The following is a 23,665-nucleotide window of genomic DNA, read 5'->3' on the forward strand; positions in this document are numbered from 1 at the left end:
AGCTTGGCCAAGACAGTATTGGTTTTCTAGCCTCTTCAGTCTGTCGGTTTGACTGTCCAACTCTGCCTCTTTATCCCAACTTACTGATCCAGCACCATAGTCAGATTTGTCATCCAGCGCTGAGTAGCCTGCGCTTCACAACATGGATTCTGCATGGCTATATGAAGAGGAGGAACGATGTTCGGAAGCTGTTTGACAAGTGTGACTTAATGGTAGGAAACCGTCTATTAAGGCTACTTGTTTGACCAAGTGGCAGCAATTTTCAGTTTGGTCGCCAGCGCGGGGAATTCTGCTGACGCTGGCCTGCATTCAGAACATGTAGTAGTACTTGTTATACCTTCAGTCTTCTGGTCTGTTGCTCAGCTAGTTGAGGGTTCTCTTATCAGCGATCTCAGAGTTTCATCTGCCCATCCAGGGGAAATCAAGTTTCTCAAACTCTATGGTACTGAGATTTCTAAGAGGAGTCATTCATCTCTGCCCACCTGTGAAAGAGCCAGTTCCCTTGTGGGATCTTAATAAGGTCTTAGCTTCCCTCATGGGGCCTCCAGTCGAGCCCCCGGCAACCTGTTGTCTGTCCTTCCTGTACCAGAAGAAAGCCTTCCTTGTAGCTATGATATCTGCAAGAAGAGTAAGTGAGCTGCAGGCCTTAAAGGCAGAGACCCCACACACGCAGTTTGTCAGACTAAGAGGCCCTACGGCCACATGCAAAAGTATTGTTGAAAAGTGGTTTCACAGTTAACCTTTAAATCAATGATGTACTTACCAGTGTTCTTTCCTCACACGCACTCTAACACGGATGAGCAGCGACCTCACACATTGGATGTGAGACAGTGCTTGGCATTTTACCTGGAGAGAACTTAGCCTTTTTGAGTCCCACCTCATTTTTTCATCAGGCGGTCTCTGCGCAGATGATTTCCAGGTGGATAACTTCCTGCATTGCACAACAGCTGCATGTGAAGTAGCTCAGACAGTCTCTGCAGAGATTGCAGGCTCATTCAATGAGGACCCATGCAACGTCGATAGCATTCCTCAGAGATGTTTCAGTGTTGGACGTTTGCAGGGCCACCACCTGGTCTTCTGTAAATACTTTTAGAAAGCACTACGCAGTTACCACTGTTTCTGGGTCAGATGCAAACCTTGGGGAAGGCAGTCCTGCAGTTGTTTAAGTAGACTCTGTGCCCCACCTCATGTAAGTACTGCCTGGGAGTCACCTGAGAGTGCAATACATATCTGCAACCACTTGAAGAAGAAAAAAACAATTCCTTACCCGCACTGTTACTGTTGTTCTTAAAGATGTGGGTGCAGATTTGTATTCCATGACCCACCCTCCATGCCCTCTGCATCAGAGTCTCTACTCTTGATGTTTGGTGGGAAGGAACTGAGGGGGATCAGGGTGGGGCTGCCCTTAAGTAGCCAGGGAAGGCTAAGGACCACGGCATGAGCTCTGCCCCAACAGGTACTATGAGGCAAAGTTCTCCAGCGTTGGTGCACTGGGCACCCACACACCTGTCTGCTCTCACATCTCAAAGAATAAGTTACGATACAGGTAAGTAACTGTTTTTAACTTGTAATCCACTCCTTGTCAATGTTCTTTTAATACTTATATCCATGGAATAGATCTACCTTCAGACTTCACTTCTTGTGTAGTACAGAATAGGTAGGAAGGGCCTTTCTCTAGTTTGTCGCATGTAGGTAGCAATTATTCAATTATTTAAACGAGAGCGCAGTGGCAACTGTGCACTTAAATAATGTATATGCATCAACTAGCTTGTTTGCAAAGTGTGTCCCCCCAATTCATGTGACCTTAACGTGGGAAGTGAATGACAAGGAATCTCAGAGGGGCAGGTAGGTCCAGTCTGTACAGTCCACAAGCAGAAATGCCACATGCAGGACAAGGATTCCAGTGAGGATCCATGTGAGGAGGCAGCAGGGTGTCTGGGAAAGAACTGTGTTCATCTGTGGGAAGCCTGCCAGGACTGCAGCAGCTCTGCTTATTGGACAATTGTTAAACATTTTGTAAAACTAAGGAAATGTTCAGGATAAACTTTGTTTCCTTAGAATTATGAATCTGTCATCTCAACTAAAAAGAACCCACAGCAGAGCTTTGTCACTTTCTCACAAAAACACACGTTAAGAAGCCTGGAAATTAAGTTCAGGGTTCACCTCATCCCTTTCATCCCTCCTCCTCCTCTACACATGCACACACAAAATACACCCCAAAACCCAAAAGTGGGTAAATTCTCCTTCAGCTTCTCCAGACCACCTTCTCTTATCACATGGCACTACCTCTTATCCATCAATCAGACACATTTATTATCATTGAGTAGGATTGTTTGATAATTCTCTGGTGCTGTGGAGGTCAGAGTTAAGGTTGTTTGAGTAACTTTACCTGGGTATTTATTTGTGTTCTTGGTTCAGATTTTGAAAAGCGAAGCTTCAACTTGGAATTTCCAGACTGTTGAGAGAGTGTGTGTGTTGTGTTTTGGGAGGGAAAAATGCATTTTTTTGCATAAGGCTTTTGTGCCTGAAGTAAGTGAAAGATTCTTTCAAGTTCAGGCAAACAAAGCTTTTCTGCCTAGGACTATGTTGTAAGGCAGTACTGTACTCAAAGATAATTTGATCCGGAAGAATGGACAGCTAATCACATTTCATGTTAATTTGCCATAATTTTTGGTAAAGGAAAATGCCCATTTTAAAGTGGCTTCTCTGAAGAAGAAATTCCCTAAAATTTATACTATAAATTAATTATGCTGTTTCTTGGAAACCAATTATGAAATTGGATTTGTAACCATGCTGCTTGTTAAAATAGGGTCTGGATCTTTTTTCCATTTGTAGCAGACGCAGGCAGGGGGTTGTATGACAGTAGTTTTCTCTGACAATGGTCAGTTTTCTCCCTCTAAGAATGGTCTAAGGTCAGTGACCTGGGTTACCTATTGTGATTGAAATACACACATCACAGCAGTGAGGATTAGAAACCAACTGAAGATGGCTCCATTTGGCGACTGTGGATGGGACACCTAGAGGGATTGGTGAGGACTGATTGGGAATCAGCAAGCAGAACTTTTACAGGGTGGGCCCATTTCTTGCTGCCCTTTCTCCTTCCTTCCTCTTTTCCTCATGCAGAATTCCTGTGGAGCTCAGAGTATTCACATGGAACGACCCTTGTTGACTCTATCCATGGGCACCCAGTTTCCATGTGTGTGTCAGGGAGTGGGAATGCAGACTCACATCATCTTTCCCCACTAGATGTAACTCCTGCAGATGAGGTTTGTGATGCACAAATAAAGGATGGTCCAGGGAAACACTCCCTGTGCTGCACCTGCTCAGCTGAGAAACAGAAGACTTCAGCCTCCAGAACTGTCAATCCAGCTTCTGTCACAGAGTTTGTGAAACTATATCTATAATGTCTGTGAGTATAGGTCACTGCTCAGCACAGGTCTGACCTGCATCTCCTGAAGTATTATACTCTTAGCAGAGGGATTGCTGCCAAAGAAGAGGCAGGAGCTATAGTCTGTGTTACACAGGAGGTCAGAGCAGATGATCAGTGTGGTCCCTTCTGGCCTCGGAATCTATGAATCTGAAACTCTACAATTGGGATCCTTGGTAGGTTAATACCGCAAATTAGCACCCAAATTCTGCATCGACGTAGACATGTTTGGGCCCTTTTCTCCACTACCTGCTACCTTGTGTCATCATCTGCGTGCTCTTTTTTGCATAGATGTAAATTACATGAGGCATTGGGCAGTGGAGGATTGGGCTCAAAGTATCATATAATTGGTTCTCTGCATGTGGCTACATTTTAAACTGTTGCATAAGGAAGCAGGAGCCATGCCATGTTAGATCATTTTCATGCATGAGGAGCCAATTTTGAGATCTTTTTTAACTTATCGGCCTGACACAAAGGCTAGGACAGATGGTGTCCCATGAACTCAGATCAGAATCAGCTGATACATGCCTCATTGTGCATCTGCTTAAGTATGGACATGTGATTTAGCCAGTCACAATTCATTTACTGCTTCCTGCTTCTGTGCTGCTAACAAATGGAGCTCAGTCTTTGAGGCTGTTGTAATAAGAATGAGAAAAGCAGTATTTAATCCCACTCCAAATAGTTAGTGGGTTTTGTTAGGGAGAGGAGGGAAGTTGCATGTAATACCGATCTGGCATGCTCTTTATTGGGCAGAACTTTGTGCTTGGGGGAGGACTGACTCCTTTGCACCACAGCTTCTGGGAAGCTTCTGAAATGTGATCTGTGAAGAGCAATAACCCTTCACTGTAGCTGTCTCACTTGTGAATTAGAACAGCAGCCAAGAGAAGCTTTATTAGTGCAACCATGTTATTTTATAGGCATCTTATTCCTCTGAGGCCTCTGTGCAGATTAGGTTTGAGCAGTTGGTAAAGAATTTTAATGGATAAACCCATCCACTTTAAACAACACAGGGTGAACCCCCCACTGTATTCCAATGTGATATCCTATTATATATCCACCGGGGTGTTAACCAGGCTATTGGTCCAGTGCCCTTTCAAATTTTGAGTCAATTGTCTTACAGCGTTATTGAAACACAAAGCAACCCTTCTGATATTCACACTGGAAAATGTTTGCAAATGACACCGTGTTGGCGTATGCTTTCTTCCACCTACGGACATAAATGACACCAGCAAACCTGCTTCCCTCTGTCCTTAGACTGTCTCTCCTCCATGCATCTGCATATCCTTCCCCCCTCCCATGTCTAAAAGTACCACTACCCTTCAGGGTGCACATTGGGAATATATATATTTTCTCCATTACATTTAAAAGCTACTACTTTAGCAAAAACTGCTTTTGAGCCATTGGAACATGAGAACAGCTGTAGCAGCAAGATGAGAAATGGTCCTAATATAGAGATATTTTGGGGGCTGCATTGCTGAGTTGGAAATGCCATCTATAGAATATCCCCCTAGTGCTAAAGCCCATAGAAATAGATTAGAATGACTTTCTGGAGTCTTTATTATTTTTAATGCCTTGTTGTGTTTTATCCAAAAGAAGCTGGGAAAAAAACTGTTAGTTCCTGAACTTAGCTGCAAATACTCTTCTGTGAATTTGGTCCGACTCTGCATACAAGGGAATGGATGAGCCGTGATAGGGAAGAAACTGTATCTCCATAATAGACAAGAGGAGGAGTTTAAACTCTCTTACAATCCCTCTCAATGACTAATACTCTCATTCTTCTTTCCAGCTCGGGGATTGGATCACATTGCCGAGAACATACTGTCATACCTGGATGCCAAATCATTATGTGCTGCCGAGCTGGTGTGTAAGGAGTGGTACCGGGTGACATCCGATGGCATGTTGTGGAAGAAGCTTATTGAGAGAATGGTCAGGACAGACTCGCTGTGGAGAGGGTTGGCAGAGAGGAGAGGATGGTGAGGGAACTGCAAATTCAGCTTTCTTACCCATTTAGGACAACGGATGTGGTGTGTTCAGTGCCACATTTGGAGTTAGTCTTTCTTGTTTCTAGTTTGACATTTGTTTACAGCACAATTCAAGGATTGGAGAGGTTGAGCTTTTTTGGTTATGCAACTAATTTTTGGCATGTTTTTCCTTGCCCATCACATAGGCGCTCCAGTATCTCAGTAATGAATAAGATATAAAAATTTAGAATCTGTACGCCTAGCCTGTCACTCAGTTTCATATTAAGAAACCTATACCTGAGAGGGGCAGTAACCTGATCAGCAGTTCAGAGCAGAAAAGCATTTTTAGGATTGGGAGCTGGGGCATCTGGTATGGCTTAGTGTTTCCTGGTAGGTCTGTTTTCCTCAGCAGACTTTCACTTGACGCTGTATCTGTGCAATCCTCAAACTGGAAGCCGAGGGTAGATACCGTGGAGAGTAGGGGACTCTAGAAATGCAGATAGATTAGTTAATAATAAGCTGGAATAGCCTTACGAGCATGTGGGTCTCGCTTGAGTTTGAAGCTGCTCTGTCAACACTTCATTAGAACTTTCCCTCTCTAGGGTAAGCCCTTTAATACATAATTTTTTTCCAAGGATGTCCCTTGGATGTTGGCCGCAAAAAAGCCGGGTATGAATATTTCATAAACAAGATAAAAGTGACAGCTTAGGCATTTTAGTTGCTATTAAAAAGGAAAAACAGATACAAAGTTGCAAGCAAAGATGCTGTTATGTGGTTTAAAGTTAATTTTGTTACACTGTCTGATTATAAGGACAAGTAAATCATGATTATGAACTGTCCTTTGAATACGATGCAGATCTGCTTCCAGGAGCGCAGTGATTATCAGAAGTGTTCACAACCCTCCTCTGTGACAATGTTAGCTGCAGACACCAGAGGAAATGTTAGAGAAACCCCACAATTATCTCCAGTCCTGTATTTTGCTCTCTATTCAGAATTTTACATTGATGCCCATTGCTGATCACATGGATATTTGATGTTTATAAATAAGTCAGTTATAAAACCCAGTTTTTCATCTTGAAGGTCAGCAATACCCACCACTGCCACCACAGTCGTCATCGTACTGCTTCCTCAGGGTTGCACTGTGCCCCGTTTAAGTTGGTTGGAGGGATGTAATTCCCCAACACGTACTGCCAATGAGAATACCCTCTGACTGAATGTGGGAGTTTATCCTTAGGGTGGTGAAGAGAGGCAGGCAATATCTAATTTAACTTGGGGATCTGCCGTATAGATCTTCATATCTTGGAATCAGTGCTTTGAATGGCACAGGGGAATGAGTGGACAGACAGTTCAGAATGATAGATGACTGATCTTATTGCGCCTCACTTAGCTCAATGATTTCAGCACTTGCTTCCTGGTACCTTACAACAGGAGAGTCCAAATTCTGCAACACAAAATACTACACTGACAACTTGGAGTCACATGGATTGGCACAAGCATTTATAGAAAATGTACTATTAAAGATAAACAAAACCTGGGCACTGTTTGTGAACAAAGATACACTGTTTTCTAGTCTTCAAAGTCTGCAAACAACTGAGGTTTTTTTACCCTACAGTCATATGTAGAGAGAGTACATGGTCACATGTCCCTCAGATGCTGTCCACGGGGAGTGTCCCATTGTCTTCAGTTGAGGGGACGTGAAATAGTTACTTTTATAAGAGAAACTTGCATGAGAGGTCACCTGGGATGCAGTGAAAATTCCAAGCACTTCTCTAGCTGAACCACAATTGATTCTATATGAAGACCAACCCACGTGTAACTTAAACATTCCAGGGTCTGGCTCAAACATTCTCCCCATCTCCGCAGCACGTGCAGTCTCCGAGAACCTCCAGTGCTCGCCAGGAAGTCTTCAAAATGTTGCCCTTGTGATTAATCTTCCCGCTCCTAAAAGCATTCCCCTTGTGCAAATACTGTACCAACTTCTCTCTGCAATGAACAGGACCTGTACACACAATTGCCTGCTTGCATGCATGTGCCTACCTAGTCATGTGCACGCATCCTGGAGAGTGAGACTGGAAACACAAACCTTGATTCCGGTGCAGTTAATGGCTGATGCTTACTTTATGCTAAAAATCTGCAGGCTCCTAAGTATGGAGCTGAAATCAGCTCTGCCCCAAAACATGTGTTTAAATTAATTTCTTAGGGAATTTAAATATATGCCGGTCCCCTTGTGTGTCTTTCAAATGCTTGTTCAGTACCATATCTTGTTGTTGTCCTTGTAAACTAAAAGCTTCAGATTGTTTTTGTAGCTTCTCTGACACAGGTTTCATGCTACATAGAGATGAGGCACAAGCTGTCAAGGTGTACTGTGAGGAAGGGACAGGCAAGAAAGGCACATGGAGATTTGGAACAATTAATTATGCTATAATGGAGTAGTGGAGGGGAGGAGCAGAGAGCTGGCCCAGTGTAAACGCCATGCCTCTGATGCCAGGATTACACCCGGAGGCATTTGTGCCTATCTCCTCTTTGCAAGGCATGTTGCCAGGCAAAACAGCAGTTAGTACGCCCATGGTGGGGTTTACTAGCTTCCGCACCGTGTTTGGTGACTTCTTAACTTCAGGATGAGGAATTAAAGTTCTTTACACAGCAGGAAGTGATTGCTGTTTGCTGAATTTTTTTAAGCAACAATCTAGCTTGGGATATGAGTATTCCAAATCTGTGTTGAAATGAGGTAGGAGCCACTAATGAAATGTTGCTTACCAGAATCTAGCAGCAGCAGTAAAATGTCCATGTGCCAAAGCAGATGTCACTCCTGCTAATGCAGCTTTCAGGCCTCAAACAGCTAACATTTGGGGGGGGCTGGCTTCCTTAATTTTCTCCCATTGCTGGCCTTCCCTGCAGACCCTTCCCCACTTCATTGGCAGTTATGAAGGTTTGATCCCCTTCTGTTAAAGGTGACACACACACACAGTAGATACAGAAACCAGGGGACGTATGAACCACTGTCACTCTCATACTGGGGCAATAGTGGCTCATCCCCTGTATGTATAACACATTTACAATTCCCTAGGTGTCTGCTAGTACTTGTTGTGGATTTGTCACGTATCCAAATACAAGAGTCACAGTGCAATAGGTCAAACAGTGCTAGGAACCCCCATCTTACCGGGCTCACCAAACCTGAATGCTAATCAGGATCCTGCCCCTACAGTCAGCAATGCATCCAGGACAGTGCCTTCGAAACCTTTGCCCAACACCGCTGAAACATGGACTGTGTTGAATGGGAAATGTTTCTTGTGTTCCAGGGGACAGTATCTATTTAAAAATAAGCCACCTGATGGGAGTGCCCCACCCAACTCCTTCTATAGAGCACTTTATCCAAAAATTATACAGGACATAGAGGTAAGAAACAAAAGTTTCATTTTGTGTGGTTGTTTTAACTTTCTGATGTATTGCAATGTCAGCAAACCCCTCAGACTGGTTTTGGTAAACGTTGCACATGGCATACATGCTTTTTGCCCCCAATTCATAGGTTTTGGAGTTATCACATCAAGATCACAGGTTTAGCGACTCCCTTCCCTGAATGTAAATTGTATTAGCTGTCAGACATATTTAAAGCAGCAGATCCTGGTGAATCTGCACAACATCCACGGTGTCATTTCGGCAGCTGAACAGTGTTCAGGCATCTCATGGCTCTTCCTATGAAAAAATAGTCAGGCCTAGTAAGAGATTGTGGTGAGCTGAGAGAGCTGGACCAGAGAGAGCCGTGCATTGCTAGAGACGACAGCAGCAAATGTGGCCCCACTGCCCCATAAATGGTTACAGTGCAAGTTACCAACTCTTGTCTGTGCTTGAACTCTTAATTGCAGGAGAAGTGCTCAGCTGCTGTGGTGATTGGGGCCATATAACCACCTGGCTAGATCTAGGTGGGTACCACCTTTCACTCATCTTTAGTCACGGAGCATCCTCTTGTTGAAGGGTTCACAGAAGTTAGAGATGGAAAAAACCTTTTAGGTCAGCTCGTCCATCCCCACAATGGCCAGTGCAACAACATTCACCATGATGTATTCTCCAGTACTTTGTCATTATAAACGGCTCTAGCAGTGCCACCCCCACCACTGCTTCCCTTGGGAGAGTGCTGTATCATCTAATGGGCCTCTTGCTGGGATATGTAACGGGACTTTCTCTAATTTCCAGCAAAAAAGTTGTTCCAAGTTTTATTTTTGTTTCTCTTTCTTCTCTGCTCCCTATCCTCAAGACAATAGAATCAAACTGGCGGTGTGGAAGGCACAGTTTACAGAGAATCCACTGCCGGAGTGAAACTAGCAAAGGGGTTTATTGTTTACAGTATGACGATCAGAAGGTAGTAAGTGGCCTGCGAGACAATACTATCAAGGTAAGAACTCCTCAAGGTGGCAAAGCTGGGGTGTGTAAAGCAGGCTACATAAACAATATTGGTGTCCTAATTTCAGTGTGGGAGGAAGCAGTTGGTAAGAGACTTTTTTAGAAGGTGCTGTAGCCCAGTGGTTCTCAACGAACCGGTCTGTGGACCGGTGCCAGTCCATGAGCTCTCCCTAACACAGTTTGGGAAGGCAGCAAGCCGGTTCTCAGTATCAAAAAGGTTGAGAAACACTGCCCTTGCCTGTGCACGTTTTTCTTTGGCACACACAAGCTAGCCTTCCCCCAGCAAAGTATATAAATCTGCCCCACCTGGCAAGAAATGCTCTGCTTCCTTACGAAATGGACTTTGCTAGCAGTGTTATTGGTCCTCCAGTAATTATAGGCTACCCCTGTTCCCTACTGAGAAGTACAGAGCCTGTATTTATATTAAAACCAGAGATAGTAAGGATGTTTTATATTGCACCAAAGGGCCTGTGGAATAGCAAAGTGCATTCCGTGCTACTAAGGAAGGTCTATCCACAAACAGTATGTAATAAAAAACAAAACAGCCAACCCAGCAACATGCACCGTTTAAACAGTGATGAAAATCTTACTAACCAGGCCGTTTGTGGATGTTTGCCATCCTAGATCTGGGATAAGAATACGTTGGAATGCAAGCGAATTCTGACTGGACACACGGGTTCCGTCTTGTGCCTACAGTATGATGAGCGGGTGATCATTACTGGATCTTCTGATTCAACCGTCAGGTATGTACTTTCGAATCTGCGATTTGCACCCTCGGACGGTACTGAAAAGATTTTTGTAAAGTTGTTCTCTGTTCGGCCTTTTTCACTAAGTAGTTCACAAATCTTTCCAACAAGATGCCCTATTTGCTTAAAAATCAATTTTCCACTCAAGTTTTGCTAACTACCACAGGGAAATGGCAAATTAAGAAAAGGCTGGTGATTTCCAAACTGGGTTGGGAAACTTTTTTGTGAATTTTTACTAAGATTTTACACACTTGGACACTCTCCCTGAGATACAGAGACTTTTAAAGACATGGTTAGGTTTTCAAAGTAAGGTAGGAGATTTAGCCACTCATCTTCCATTCGTTTTAACACAAGATGTATGGGTAGATCCCCTGTGTGGCTTTAATGCATTTCAACCAAATATCTTTTTACCACTATATCTTTATGACCTTGTTCTCTTCACCCATTGTCAAACCCATGTCCAAGGCTGGACAGTCCAAGTCAGAATCTACTCTCCAGGTGGGAAGGTCAGTAGGCACGGTTCAGGAGACCAGTGTGTGCAAAATGGTAATGATTTTACTTAATGAAATTAAAATATCTGTAAAAACATGTTCAGCTGGTGAACCAGTGACTCACCAGCACACTGTTTGGGGGAGTGAGGGGGACGTTTCTCCCTTGGCTTAAGAAGAGGGCCGGAGCTTGGTCAGGGGAGAGTAGGTCGCCCTGTGCTGATGTGAGTAGGCTGTTCCCCCTTTCTGCCAGAGTATGAACTATGCAGTTCCAAGCAGCACTGCTGGAGGCAGGCCAAAAGCTATGGCACTTGTCTTTCCTGCAGCATTTGCACTCATGCTCCTGGTCCCGTGGCTGCAGGCTCCTTTGGGCTGTCACCTAAACTCGTTTTGAAACCACCATTGATAAGCGGGTGACCCTAAAAATCAACCCCTGTGTATTGCCTACACAGGCTTGTAGTGCTGGGAGTTCTGTAGGTTCCTGCCATTTGCATGCATTCGGAATTCATGCCGCATGCCTTACTGGGAGATCAAAATTAACCAGCACTGAGACTGGGTGTGGCAGTGCTTTGCATAACTCTGAGCACAAACGAAAAGGCTGATCTGTGTGAAAGACTCTGTCCTTTCCCAGTCCACTGTGGGCAGGCCAAACCCCAGACTGGCTACTTGCCTCGAATACTTCATTTTCCAGTTTGTCTATAAATATGTGCACTGGTCCCAGAGGCTCAGAGGATGGAACACTTTTATCCTTGGGTCGCCTTGAGAAGGAGGGCTTCATCCAGCTGGATGTACAGATGGACTTTAACATTTCTCCAGTACAAAATCTCAGGGACCCACCTGCCCAGATAAATCAGTTGATCGCCAGCTCCTGCTCACTTTGGCAGCCCGTTCTGATTTTCTAATGGCACATTTCTGTAGTCCATGGCTTCGTTCCTTGCATCCTGCAGTCAAACGTCTTTGTGTTTTCCACCATAACCTGGTGTCTGTCTACATAGCCTGTGACTCCAGGATTCCCATTGAATTAGTTACTCGAAACAACTTACCGACCTTTCTATCTGTAGGGACAGTGATTCTGAACTCCCAGAACATGTGCCGCTTCAGGCATTTGTGTCTGAGGCTTTAGATTCACTTGAGCCCCAGTGCATAGCTGCTATCCCCCTACCATTCAGCTATGTGTTTGATAACACACAATAAAGCTTGGGCTGTTTATGGATGGAAGTAAAGGCACATACATGCACACACAGAGCAATATGACTGGCTCCCCAGGAGTGCAAGAGAAAGGCCTCCCCTGAAGAATATACCTACTGGCTTGCTCTTCCAGAAGGTGGATATAACAGATGTTGAGGAAGAGGGACAGGCAAATTTGGCGTGGGATGGAGAACCTTGAGAGTAGGAGGGAGGTACAGGTGAAGGAAAGAGGGGAAAGGGATAACAAAAGACAAGTTTTCATTGCTCTCCTGACATTTTTCTGATGTCAGCTGGATCGAGTGATATGTTGTTGTTTTGCAGTGTCGGTGTGATTTTCATGGGAGGGTTTTGTCATGCCGATGGCTGGTTCTAACAGAGATGCTCATATAACTCAGCAATGAGCACTATAGACATGCCTGTAAATAAATGCAGTGGGAAGGTGTGTGGTTTTCATACCTTTTTGCCAGAGATAGGATTGTCATAAATTGTGTTTTCAGATTTTAAAAAATGGGCACAACAAATGTGTAAATGTGAGACTCCAGCCATCATGTGTGTTTTTACCAAACGCATTTCCACTGAGAAACTGAATCAAAGGAAGGTGGAAGTGGTATCTCAACCTGTGAGGGAGTTCATCCTCTCTTCCTTTGTTACTGTTAAAAGTTCCAAGACAGCAATAACTCTGACCGTGGGTTCATGCCGAGCACATTTTGCTTTCGGTAGGCACCAAAGGTATTCTGAGACAGCAGCTAGTATGCTTCACAGCACGAGTAGACAGACATGCACTGGCTCTGCTTGAGTTAGTGCGCTGACAACAGCAGCATGGCCACAGTGGACAGGCGGTGCCTCAGACTATCCGCCCGAGTATGGATCCAGGGAGCTGGCTGAGTTTGTACTTAGGTGGCTCGCCCAAGCTGCCGCCCAGCCCATTGTGGCCACGCTTTTACTTTTATTTTCAGAATGCTGGCTCCAGCAAAGCTGGTGTGTCTGCCTCCCCGTGCCGTGTGGACATACCCCAAATGGCAGGATTCATGCACTGCCTGCAGTGACTCAAGAATGTGGGTACAAACCTCAGGGTGCCCTGTCACTTCTACTTCCCCTACCAATTCTTCCCTGTATGTGAGCAGCAGCTCAAGAAGAGCACGGCCCCAGTAGGTTCACTCCAGCACTTGCACCCAGAAGTTGTCCGCAACACTCTCCAAAAACTTCTTGGATTGTCTGTGCTCTGCTGTGTTGCTTTCCTAGCAGATGTCAGTCTGATTGAAGTCCCCCATGAGAACCAGGTCCTGTGATCTGGAAACTTTCACTAGTTGTCTGAAAAAAGCCTAATTTACCTCATCTTCCTGGTTTGGTGGTCTATAACAGATGCCCATCACAACATTACCCTTGTTGCTCTCGCCTCTAAACTTAACCCAGAGACTTTCAACTGGCTTTTCTCCAGTTTCATACTGGAGCGCTCTGAGCAATCATTTTGCTCTCTTACATACAGTGCAACTCCTCCACCTTTTCTCCCCGCCTGTCGTTCCTGAACAGTTTATACCCATCCATGACAGTGCTACAGTCATGTAAGTTACCCCACCAAGTCTCAGTTATTCCAATCACATCATAGTTCCTTGACAGTGCCAGGATTTCCAATTCCTCCTGCTTTTTTCCCAGGCTTCTTGTGACAGGCGGAGGGCCTCCAGAGCCTCCTAGAAGAGCTGTAGTTTTAGGTGGGGTTAATGGCAGGTGGCATGCACTCTTCAAAACCATCTGGCCTTTAGGATTGAGGGTTGCTGCAGCCCAATTTTTGTGATGGGTTAGCGCACACAAAACCGAATGGGCGTTGTTACTAGAGCATCTGAAACAACCATTCGTATTTCATAAACACGAGCGACATTTCTCCTCTCCTGTACATCACTGCCATGTTTAATTGCAAGTTTCACTGAGGGAGGAGGAGCTCAATTACCACTCTTTTGCTATTTGACAATAAGGCCATTAGGCTGTTGGAGTTTAGTATGGCTGCGGTTTAGAATAGGATAGTGCTGCAGGAAGCTTTTGTAAAGAATTTTGCCTTGAGGTAAAGAACTTAGCAAACAGAATGCACCAAAAGGAACTGTCATTTTTTTAAACTTTAAAATCCCCAACTCATGTCCTAGAAGTTCTTTAAGTTGAGCATATACCAGATTCTTTTAACCACAAGTTATCCTTTGGGTGTAATAGACTATACCTATTAATGGTCAATTGATACAAAAACTCTATATTAATTTGGGTGTTGTCAACAGTTTCCTGAGACATAGTAGTGTTCCTTGTGGGCATTCAGGATCAGTAAGCTGTTGCTGTTAGAACCCGAGCTAACCCAATAGTGTCTTTTTAACGATTCTTTTAGATTCGCTTACAAAGAAAAAGCATGCTCTGGTCTTCTGCTATAGAACGCTGTCCCCCTCGTTGGCCATGCCAGCAGAGAGGCTGAAGATTGGGAGTGAACTTGCCTTTAGCACTGGCTCTCCCCAGGTCAGGGTAAACAGGCGTAGCTTTGGGAGTGGATAGAGCTGGAGGCAGAGCCAGCAGGGGACTTCAGTCTCCAGGGTTTCCAGTCTGGTACCTTTCATCAGCACTACACAGTCACTTCATTATAAAATGCTTTGCTCTTTGCTGTGTTGATTTTATGGGGCTAATTGCATTGCAGGTTTTTCGGCTGCTGGACTCCTTTAACGTTTTTGTAATCAACGGGTTTATATGAGGCATCTCGTAATGAACTATTCAGCACATTCTAGGTTTAGCGCAGTTTTGGCTTGTAATAGAACCAAAGACTTGATTCTTTTTTTTCCTGCAGAAAAATCTAATATAATTTCTTTTTCAGCCTCTTTTCCTCCCACTGGGTTGAAATATTGTGTGAATTTCAGGGTGTGGGATGTAAATACAGGCGAGATGCTAAACACGCTGATTCACCACTGCGAAGCAGTGCTACACCTGCGTTTTAACAATGGCATGATGGTGACCTGTTCCAAAGACCGCTCCATTGCCGTATGGGACATGGCTTCCCCGACAGACATTACCCTGCGGAGGGTCCTGGTAGGACACAGAGCTGCTGTCAACGTAGTGGACTTTGATGACAAGTATATTGTGTCAGCATCAGGTGATAGGACTATAAAGGTGAGAAATCTCAAAAGCTGTTTATTTACCACACTTGTCATTGTTAACCAAGAAGAATTAGTGGATTCCTGAGAACATAAGAGTTGGTGATGTTAAAATTCAGGAAGAAACCAATTCATACATAAACTATTAATCAGTTTTGACAGTGCTATGGTTTACTTTGGGGACTAGTCCTAATATATTATAGTAAAAGCTCTGTATGAGGAGCCAGGTTATTAACTGTAGGAGGCTGTAGCCATATATCACTGGTAAGGTACTTTTCCCTACGTTAGCAATAATGTCTTGAATTTGACTTGTGACCTTGAAGTCATAATGACTTTCAATGTTCTGGAAACATCCATTTCTCACCCAAGTCCTTCCCCTCTGTTAGTTACCTCTTAATACCTCGTAATAATTAGGCCGTGTGTGTTTTCTCTCCCCATCTTAGGTATGGAACACTAGTACCTGCGAGTTTGTGCGCACCTTAAATGGCCACAAACGAGGCATCGCGTGTCTGCAGTACAGAGATAGGCTAGTAGTGAGTGGCTCTTCAGATAACACTATCAGGTGAGAGGCAAGCTCCCATCACGGAGCTCTGCGTGTGGTGTTTTCAGTTCCCTTGGGACATGCAGAATTTAGATAACCAAAAGGGTCTGTGCCCATTTCGCCTTGAACAGTGCTGCCTTTGACATAGAATGCTGTGAACTACTGAAGAGGGGCACAGAAACCATTTTTCTGCAGTGCCTTGTATCCTCCATATCTCAAGAGTACCATACTAATCAGCGCGTCAGATTGGTTAGACAGTTTTGGTGTGTGAAATAGCTGGCAAGCACCACTTTGCGTGATGTCTTTTTGTGATATTTTAATTGGCCTGTGTGTCTAGTTAAAGGGTCAGTCTTGCAATAAGAGGCATTTAATCCTCTTCAGAAATCCTCCTGGGCTCTCACCAAACTCCTCGTGTGGTACTTGGCATCTGGTATGGTTTAGTACAGCTGGCTGAGAGCATGAAGTTCAGTTTTTTTCCCTCTTGCACTTTTCCGGCTGCCCTAATTTAACCTCATGCTGGGAGTCAGGATTTCTTGGTAAATCATGCAGCTCTGGCTAAAGGGATGTACCATTATCGCCTTCACTAGAGGAGTTCAGTAAACTGGAATCAACATGTAAATGACCATGGCAAGTGGTTGGGATTATATAGATGGGTGATAGGGCTGCCTCCATTTTACCCGTCACCTTCTGGTTTAGAGGAGGCAACAGACTGTCTAAGCAGTAGCAATCTGCTTTCCTTTTTTACCAGTCCTCTGTTGTCGATGATGAATACTGAGGCTCTTGTTTGCGTGAGGGCCTTTCCCCACAACCAGCCACCTTTTCCTACTCTGCATCGTACAGGAAGGTGACACTCCTGTCTGTGACATCACAAGGGAATTGAACCAATTGGGCTGTGCCAAATTCTGCGTGCTGTCTGCTTGATGGCACAATCTGGTAAAAGGACCAGTCGGATTCAGGGAGCGCTGACTCCCTCTTTAATGAAATGGGGTTTGTTGTTTTTATGAAATGCCCTTACATGCAGCAAGAAGACTGTGTGTATTTTGAATTTGAATAAATATTCCTTTTTTGTACAGTAATTTGAAACTCAGAGCCAAAAGTAGTGGGAGTAGGAAATAGTTAAATATTGCAGCATTTAGAAAATCAGCTAAAATACCACTTTGTAATAACTAACAAAAATATGTCAGTAGAGTAATAAACCTAAAGAGGAATACAGTTCCCCTAATGCTTACACTAAATAAAATTCCTAGAAGATAGATAAATTGTGCTAGAATTTCATGAAGTTGGCAGTAAACCTTAGCTGAATCCAAGTTCAGTGGCCCTCAGGCATGGTGCAAGGTTAACCTGCTCACTTACTCTGTCGGCCTTTCACAAGCATTGGTTGAGGGTGGGTATCTGTGGGAAGACAATCATTGGGCAGGTTACTAAGTAATCTATGTGGATGACTGGATGTGTCTGATTTTAATTTACTTTAGATACCAGATGTTGGCCTTCAATAGGGAAGCATGATATGAAATTTGACGTTTGTAACTTCTGAAATTAGATGTCATAGAGGTTGAAAACCTTTAGAGTCCTGAAATGTTTTTCAAAAGGGAGTGTTTTAAATGATTTTACAATTCTGCATATATGGTGTGTACAAAATAGCTAGGGAATTAAAGTTTGTCTTCCTTAGAGAGTTAGTCTGTCTCTGAAAATGATTTGGGTGGGTTTTCAGGTCAGATCTTCAGCTGATGCAGATCAGCATAGTGCCATTGACATCCCTATAGCTGTGCTGATTTACCAGCGGAGGAATTGGCCCATCATATTTCAAGTCATTTAAACCCGAAAACTAAATACAACTTAACCATGGATCCATTGGGGCCAGGATATTTCATTGTTCCAAATAAACTATCTGTAGAGAAAAGAGAAGGAGAGAGAGTATAGATCAAGCAGATAAAGAAAAATGTAAATTCTTGGGTTTGTTTTTAAATGTGGGTTAACTCTGATAATCAACAGTCATATCAGGATGCTGACAAAGATGTGAAAAGCAAACAGATGTATTGTAATTGTTTCAGGTATTTCTAAAAGCAGGTAGCAACGTGGTATCCAAGTGTAAAAGGTGCTACATTTAAATTGTTCTCCATGATAAAAATTCTTCTTCAAGAAGTCCCAAATGCATATGTTTACCTATAGAATCATGTGGTATTGGTGAGACTTATAATGGAATACTCTGCCTAGTTCTGGTGTCCACATTTTAAAAAGGATGGTGAAAAATTGGATAGAGTTCAGCGGAAAGCCACAAAAATGACTCACGGGCTGGAAAAATGCCTAACAGTGAGAGATGTTGAGCTCAATCTGTTTAGCTTATCAGAAAGATCAAGTAGTGACATGATCATGGAGTAGAAGTATCTTCACAGGGAGGAAATAATGGCTATTAAAGGGCTCTTTCTTGAGTACTGAAAGGCATAACAAGAACCAATGGCTGGAAGTTCAAGCCTTACCAAGTCCAATTAAAAATAAGGCACCAGTGTTTAACCGTGAGCGTGATGAACTATTGGAACAAGCTGCGAAAGGAAGCTGCGGGTTTTCCATCTCTTGATGGCTTCAGATCCAGACGTGGATTTCTGAAATCTGTTTAGTCAAACACAAGTTATTAACCTCAATACAGGGGAAATCGGGTGAAATTCTCTGGCCTGAATTATACAGGACGTCAGGCTACATGATCAGGTGGTCCCTCTGGCCTTAAAATATGAATCATTCCGCCAGCACCCTGCGCACTAACGCAACACCTCTGCCTCAGTGTAAAACATCCCACCAAGCTGAGCCCGTCTCAGACTGCAGGTGTTTCCTTGGTGGAGGGATGTGCTTTGTGGCAGCGGTGAACAGATTGCACTATTCAGAGTCCCTGATTTGCCATGTATCGAGTCACTTGACCTCGTACCTAATAGAACCTGAACATAACATAACAGGGTTGTCTTTGAAAAATAAGCTCCAACCGAAGTGGTGGGTTACGGGGTGATAAACTCGGTATCTTCCACATTAGTGTCATCATATTGTTTATTTCCAAAGAGCCGTTAACCAATTATAATCCGAGACCAAATATTTCATTGCAATAAGAGTTTCAGACCTTCTCTCCTTTACTTCCTAATCTCTTCCAGGCTGTGGGATATCGAGTGTGGGGCATGTTTACGAGTACTGGAAGGCCATGAGGAGCTGGTGAGATGCATACGCTTTGATAACAAGAGGATAGTCAGCGGGGCATACGATGGGTGAGATTGTTAATGAGGTTCAGATACCTAGTATCTCTCTTCCTCGCCCGCCTCCACACCCCCCTCAAAAAAAATTAGACCTATTGTCAATCGTGCCATTCTCCCACTTGTGGCCGATATATGAGAAGTGTGTTACGTTCTCCTGGCCTTTTCCCCTTTTTGGAACGGGTCATCTGTGCTGTGTGTTTTCCAACAGTGTCACATGGCAGATCCATGCAGAGCTCCTCATGCTTGAATCGTTGACAAACCAGATCAGCTAGTTCTCTGCCCAGGAGTATAGTAGATCAGAGCACTGAGTCCATAAGGTCAGCGTCTTGTGTTTAGCAGGGGCCCAACCGGAAGCTGATTTTTCTGCAGATCCCACAATTCCTGCTGTTTGTTTTGTTCCACATAAGTGTGCATGTGAGTCTGTCTCACTCCCTTCCCCTTCTGCCCTGCACTTGGAGGTAAGTGGTTATCCTAGAACCGGTCATCTAGCAGCAGTGTACACGATACAGGACAGCTGCATAAAGAATGTTTCCTCTGGATCTGTTAGTCGTCTTGTATGCTCCACTTCTGCCCCTGTGTGTTTTGCACTGCTCCTTGAATCATTAGCAGCAATGCCTTATCTAATCTAGACTCTAACCGCCATCTTCAGACCAATTATGCCCCAGCAGCCCCCTTCTCCACCCAGTCAGCCTGGAGGAAATGGGGCAAGACCTTCCAGGGTGGAGCTAGCCTTCCAAATCAGAGACTTCCCCAGCAAACAGTCTGACATACCAGTAATAGAGCAGGGAGACCCAGCCCAAGCCCCTTCCTAGCAAGACCGCCACAGCTGCTGGATGTCGGTGGTGAAAGCAGACTGCTTGCACAGTGTGAACTCTGGATGGTATTTTCATCAGCCAGCTGGTGGTTTGCCCCAACTCCTCTGCTACTCTCTCTCCTTGAACCTCCATGTTTCTCTCTAGCCACCCCTCCACCTCAGGATTCCTTGTTATCTCCTCTTTTGCCTCTACTTATTGCCTCCATCCTGCCATTTCCAGGCCTGTTGGCCCCATAATGAACGAAACAACTGATAAATAAATAAATAGAACTAAGACATTTGTCCATCATCCCTGGTCGCTTTGTTTCTGTGCTGTGCCTGTTTTTCCCACCCCTTGTCTGTGTTTTGTCTCTTTAGACCAGAGGTTCCCAAACATTTTCCCTTCATGACCCCATTTTCGGATGTGTTGTTTCCCCCTACCCCAGACAGCATGGAAGCTGCCGTTTAAAAATGGCGTCCTCCCTGCAGCGTGACCTCACACGCACTCTACATTCAAAGTCACTCCGCAAGGAGGCTGCCATTTTCCTTTTCAAACCAGCGTCCCTCTGGACTGCATAATCTCACACACATACAGTGCGTGCGAGGTCATGCTGCATGGAGGGCGCCACTTTGTAGAGCAAAATAACATCCCTTGTGCGCCGTGACCCCGTGCATACAGCGCGTGTGAGGTCACACCGTGTGGGGGGAGTCCCTTTTATAAAATGGTGTCATCTGCGTGTTTGGGATGGCCGTGACCCCATCTGCTGATGAAGCGACCCCACTTGGGGTCACGACCCACAGTTTGGGAACTGCTGCTATAGATTGTCAGCTCTTTGGAACAGAGACGGACTGTAACTGTGTGTGTTGGAGATCAATCATGGAACCGGTCACTGGCAGCCCATCTGGTGCGGTGCAATTTCAAACTGCTGAGTCAGTCCCCACTGACTCTTTTTAACAGGAGTCACGTAATTGGAAGCTCCTGCTGCGTGAGAGTCAGTTGAACAAGTCACTCATACCCAGGGGCAGAGGCGACAAGGACTGAGCATGCCCAGTAACACTGCTGAAGCCGGCTGCCCTCACTCTTCCCCCCGCTGGTGGGAGGCCCAGGTCGTCTCTGCCCAGGGGAAGGTATCGGGGTGTGCATGGGGCAGGGGGGATGTATTTGGGAAACATCTCCAGAGCCACACCTGCAGTGTAGTGTAGCCAGGTGCTTCTCACTGCCACACAGTGCCTGCTGTTCATCAGTATCTACTCCCCTTCCTCCACAAACTGAGTAGTACAGAGACGTGAATGAGCAGAAGCATAGCCAGTCAGGGAAGGCAACAAAGTGCAACAGGCAGACAGAAAAGCACAAGCCTCCCCATGGCCCACAGTGAGCGTCATGGTCTGGGAGATCCCGTAGATAATCTAAGGCAATGTGCTTAACTCCACATTGCTGCTTGCGCTGTGAAAGGGACTCCAAAGGGCAGGGTCCTTTTCCAGCATTCTCCACTGTGGCTAGCCAGATTTCCTCGGGTTGGCGAATAGCTTTCTTCACTCCGCAGGTTGCATGCCATTCGCTATGGCAGGCTAGCTTCCTGGAACATTGCCGCTGTCCAGGCTCCCTCTGGGAAGGTTCCAGGCTTGAATTACTCGTAACAGTTTTCCTGCTCCGAGCTACACTGGGTCCTTGTACACTGGGTACACATTGGGTCAGCCAGCTTCCTTCTCCTGTGCAGGGAGTCCCTATACCTGTGTACAGAATCCCACTCTCCTCCAGCCCTAAGCCTGCAGACTGGTTTAAATTGGGGTGCGTGGGTTCCCCACACATCACTCTCCCCCTCCTACTATTAACCTCCTCCCTACTACAAGACAGTCACTACATAGTGCAGGGGAGGCGGGCATGTGACTGAATTCTAGAGGTGACAGTATGGCTTAAGGGGGAGGGAAAATCTCCAACCCAGCCCCACTTGATTTTGCTGTAATAAATCTGACATCATGTTTCTGGTGCAGTCTTAACGCTGAATCCCAACTTCATAGCTAAATCCCAGACCTCTCTGAGCGCAGCCCTCCTCCAAGATGAATACCAGTGCAATGACCCGCCTGGGCAGTGGAACAGTGGAGACGCGCCTTTTCTTCCCCACTGAATGTGTCCTGGTTTCTGAAACGCTAGAGCTCGACTGATTCTTGTGGAAGCTACCTATGCCTGCCCATCGTAGTAATTGTCATGGTTGGAACAATCATAGCCTGCCTTCTAGGCGGAAGGGATGCACCAGTTGAAGGAGGCGATGAATGCACACTGTGGCAACTTAGACATGCTTTTCTTCTGGTCCAACCAGAGGCTTTATATCATGTGTCACGCTATCTGTATATAAACACCCAAATGCACTCTCACGCAGCTGTGATCACTCCATTTCATTGCTTTTGGCCCGTTTGCCGTTAAGGAGTAAATGCCCACATTAATCTTCTCCCGTGTTTCTACAGTTGTGACTGTCAGCTGCTTTTTCTAATGTCCTTCATTTGTATGTTAACCATATACTTTCCCCCTTTAAGATCAGCAAGCTATACGCAAGAGAAAATGCGAGAGCCAGGTCTGAAGAGCAGAAAGCTTCCTCCGTTTTCCCATGAGCTGGATGTATGGTCTAAGCTGTGTTAACTGTTAACTTTCATTGCTAGTGAACCGTTTCCACTTTTCTCTGTAACAAAGCTTAGGTGCTTGTCCCTCTTTCATCTCTAGGAAAATTAAAGTGTGGGATCTTGTGGCCGCTCTGGACCCTCGCGCTCCAGCGGGGACCCTCTGTCTGCGAACCCTCGTGGTAAGAGCTTTTGGTTGGGGGGTGGGGAGGGCTGGGGGGAACAGGGTTTGTCAAGGCTGTATTACGCCATGAAAGCTTCAGCTGTTGTCGATGGCGTTCCCAGGAAGTAGATGATAACAGATCCCAAGGGGCAGCTTGCTGATCTCTCTCATGTAAAGTGTATGGAATCGGTCACCCAGAAAGACTTTCAAACCATAGACTCCACTGTCGGGGAGTCTGTTTTACAGCCTCTTTGGCAGCACGGCACCCCCTCGTGATATGCCAGGGCATCAGTTCAGTGTCAATCCAAGGGACTATCTCGGCTCCCGACTAGCCCCGTCACCACTTCAGATAATGGAAGTCAGTGAGCTGTGATCGTTTACACCAGCTGAGGATCTGACCTCAAGGGGATGATACCCTCTGCTGACCATACCTATGGAGTCTGCATCATCCGTGGTTTCTGAGTGACCAGTACTTTTCCTGGGCCTCTTTCTTCTCTCTGCTGCATTCTGACTTTTTTTTTAACGTTACCAGACTACAGTGTGTTAAGAAGGGCAACTTTAAAAGGTGCTTTCATCCATTTGTAAAATTGATTTTAAGTTCATAACTAAAATCTCTTTGAGACATGTTCTCTTTGCACCCACATGCTGGTGTGTTTATGGTAGGGTTGCTTGTGAGGGCCGAGTTGCTGGCTGTGATTATTAGACAGAAAAACGTACAAGTTCCTCATGACACAAGACCAAAAACATCACAGTTGGTACTAATTGTCTCCTTTGTTGGAAATCTAAGCAGAGAGGCCAAAGATAGAACGGGCCTCGAACCCTGAACCCTTTCCAGCCTTTGGCCTTGTCTACACTAGCATTTTTCTCTTCTCCCACTGGTGCTCAGTGCAGGTCTAAATGATGGTAAAAGTTCCATTGGCTGTGGCTTTCAGCAGTCATCACACTGGTTGTAGGGTAATAGGGGAAGGTTTTAAGAAAAATGTCGATGCAGACAAGGT

General features: G+C 45.0%; 1 protein-coding gene across 4 annotated transcripts in view; it reads left to right on the plus strand.

Moving 5' to 3' along the window:
* BTRC (beta-transducin repeat containing E3 ubiquitin protein ligase) overlaps positions 1 to 23,665 on the plus strand; it is a 160,947-nt gene that overhangs the window by 127,098 nt on the left and 10,184 nt on the right. For all 4 annotated transcript variants that reach the window (XM_067537194.1, XM_067537192.1, XM_067537191.1 and 1 more), the window contains 8 exons: positions 5,214 to 5,400; positions 8,688 to 8,784; positions 9,641 to 9,778; positions 10,411 to 10,529; positions 15,091 to 15,340; positions 15,768 to 15,886; positions 19,000 to 19,110; positions 22,608 to 22,686. In XM_067537194.1, the coding sequence (XP_067393295.1) occupies positions 5,214 to 5,400; positions 8,688 to 8,784; positions 9,641 to 9,778; positions 10,411 to 10,529; positions 15,091 to 15,340; positions 15,768 to 15,886; positions 19,000 to 19,110; positions 22,608 to 22,686 (1,100 nt within the window). The remainder of the gene's footprint in view (positions 1 to 5,213; positions 5,401 to 8,687; positions 8,785 to 9,640; positions 9,779 to 10,410; positions 10,530 to 15,090; positions 15,341 to 15,767; positions 15,887 to 18,999; positions 19,111 to 22,607; positions 22,687 to 23,665) is intronic.

Source organism: Emydura macquarii, unplaced genomic scaffold (assembly GCF_026122565.2).
Source record: "Emydura macquarii macquarii isolate MOO-44397 ecotype Brisbane River unplaced genomic scaffold, CSIRO-AGI_Emac_v2 contig_3692, whole genome shotgun sequence".
NCBI classification, from domain to species: domain Eukaryota; kingdom Metazoa; phylum Chordata; order Testudines; family Chelidae; genus Emydura; species Emydura macquarii.